The following is a 2,261-nucleotide window of genomic DNA, read 5'->3' on the forward strand; positions in this document are numbered from 1 at the left end:
CATGTAATTTACTGATATAATAATCAACATAGTTTGAACATGATAACACATTTAGTCTGCATGCAAGAATTTGAAAACATGCAAGCTAATGGTAAGTACATAGACAAAAAGACAAACAGTGAATAATTTATACAAACTGGATAGTTGTGGGAACAATACCTGATATGAATAGCTGAGGGATATAATAACTGCAGTGTGGACTTACTTTAACCCATAAATATACAACCCATGAAAAAATGATCAGATGAGTAATTTTTCTATATGAGGTCTTTACTGGTTCCTTGAACAAAATAAAAATGTAAAAAGTACCCACATTTTCAGAGATATTTAACATTTATTACCATGTGATATGCCAAACTTTTTATAATGCAATCTCCTGCTTTCTGGTTTTCATTCAGCGACAGAAGACAAAATCATATTGTGCTCCACAGGATTGTTTTTAACAAAGTTGGCATCATAAAATGATGTGAAATGTCTCAGAAACACAAAAATTCAACTTACTTGGACTGTATGAGTAAGGGGTTAGACATTTAGTACATATATGCCACACTGGTTCTTATGGTTAGGGTTGTTTAGATATAAATATGATCCTTAATCTTATCAATGCTTCTACTCTCAAACGTGATGTAATATATTTAATTTGGTTTTAGAGGCTAAACTGTGGCTAAAATGCACATATCAAGCATATAAGCTAAAGAAAGAGTCGAAAGTAAATGTAAATCTGTTAATTAAAACTTGACCACCTTTAACTTTAAGCTAAAAACAAGATAAAACGATATTAAATGTATTACTGTAGCTATTTTAATGCCTAAAAAGGCACCTTTTTCTAACAGTACCTTAGTTTTGGCAACTTAAAGGGGCTTACATTTTTAAGTTCATCATAACTTCATACATAAACAGCACAAATAAATTAAATTTATGGGTCAAAGAAATGTAATAAACAACCTGTGCTCAGAAAGTGCTGCTGTTTGTCGGATCTACCTGAAAAATGGGCGCCTGGATGCCCTCGCCTATCTTGTTCCGTATGTAGATGTGTCGGGACATTTCTGCCAGGACATCGGTCCAGAGGGCTGGTTGCTCCGGTCCAGCCCAGCGAAGGGGTGGCGGGTTCCGGGCTGCGTGCTCCAGCTTCAAACCACACTGAACAACATGAGCGCTCCCGAGCAGATGCTTCCTCAGCTGTCCGCCACGAGACAGGTGTTCCAGTCGGTTGCTGCTGCGCGCGCCGGGAGGTACGTCAGAGACACTGCCGCCGCCCGCGCCACTCAAAACCAGATGCGTCCCGTTGATGGACGGAACTATTTTAGAAACAAAGGTGGGGGTGTCCCTTTGGGAATGAGCTAAATTTGTTCTGAACAATGACATATTTTTAAGCTACAACCAGCTACAGGTAAAATGTAATTACACAGCTTGAAATTTGATTAATTAAATTAAATAAAAATGTTTAAATTATGAAGTTCAGTATCAGGTTTCAACCACTGTTCTTGCCCAAATAAAAGTATGTTGTGGGATAAACAATTATAATATGGCTTAAACCATAGACCGTATACAGTCTATGGCTTAAACGTAAAGTTATGTATTTAAAAGCTATATGTGGTAATATTACACTGTAAATGAGTTTAAAATGTATTTTTACTATTTCTCAGTCATACAGCACACTAGTCGTGTGTTCCCTGAAGGGGAGGCAGAAACAACCTTTATTTACATCGTAGATATGGCATCATTAAAGTGTAACTCGACCTGACTCAGTTTTTTTCCTCTCCCTGTTACTAAGTCTTACCATTTCATTCTAAAGTGTGGTTCATGATGATTTTCTACATGATTTTCAACCGATAAAACTGCCACCTATGCAGATATTCTTGTGCTTTTAGCTGACTGGCAAAGCCTCATATTGTAGATCCACGTCAACTTTAAAAGGCAACATTTTTAGGTTTGTCAATATATATATATATATATATATATATATATATATATATATATATATATATATATATATATATATATATATATATATATATATATAATGTTTTGTTTTCTATCTATCTTACTGCAGTGGCCAATGTTAAAAGGATAATGCTGCAAATTCATTTTTTTCCTTTGGAACTTCCTTGTTGTGTCACCTTTTGCCCAGCAGATGGCAGCATTATCAAACTATCAGGACAATTGTAGAATAACCGCGTTTTTAGTGCTGCAAATCAATCTGCCTGGATAAATATTTTCAGCAGAAACAAATTGAATCAAACCTCCTATTAAGTTTGCCA

General features: G+C 35.5%; 1 protein-coding gene across 1 annotated transcript in view; it reads right to left on the reverse strand.

Annotated features, from left to right (window-relative positions):
• LOC306773963 (voltage-dependent L-type calcium channel subunit beta-4-like) overlaps nt 1-1,044 on the reverse strand; it is a gene marked incomplete at both ends in the record, with an annotated part of 20,705 nt that extends 19,661 nt beyond the window's left edge. Inside the window, one exon of the mRNA XM_079263914.1 lies at nt 982-1,044. Within this exon, the coding sequence (XP_079120040.1) occupies nt 982-1,044 (63 nt within the window). The remainder of the gene's footprint in view (nt 1-981) is intronic.
• Between the last annotated feature and the right edge of the window lie 1,217 nt (nt 1,045-2,261).

Source organism: Telmatherina bonti (assembly GCF_933228915.1).
Source record: "Telmatherina bonti genome assembly, chromosome: 24".
Classification (NCBI taxonomy): Eukaryota; Metazoa; Chordata; class Actinopteri; order Atheriniformes; family Telmatherinidae; genus Telmatherina; species Telmatherina bonti.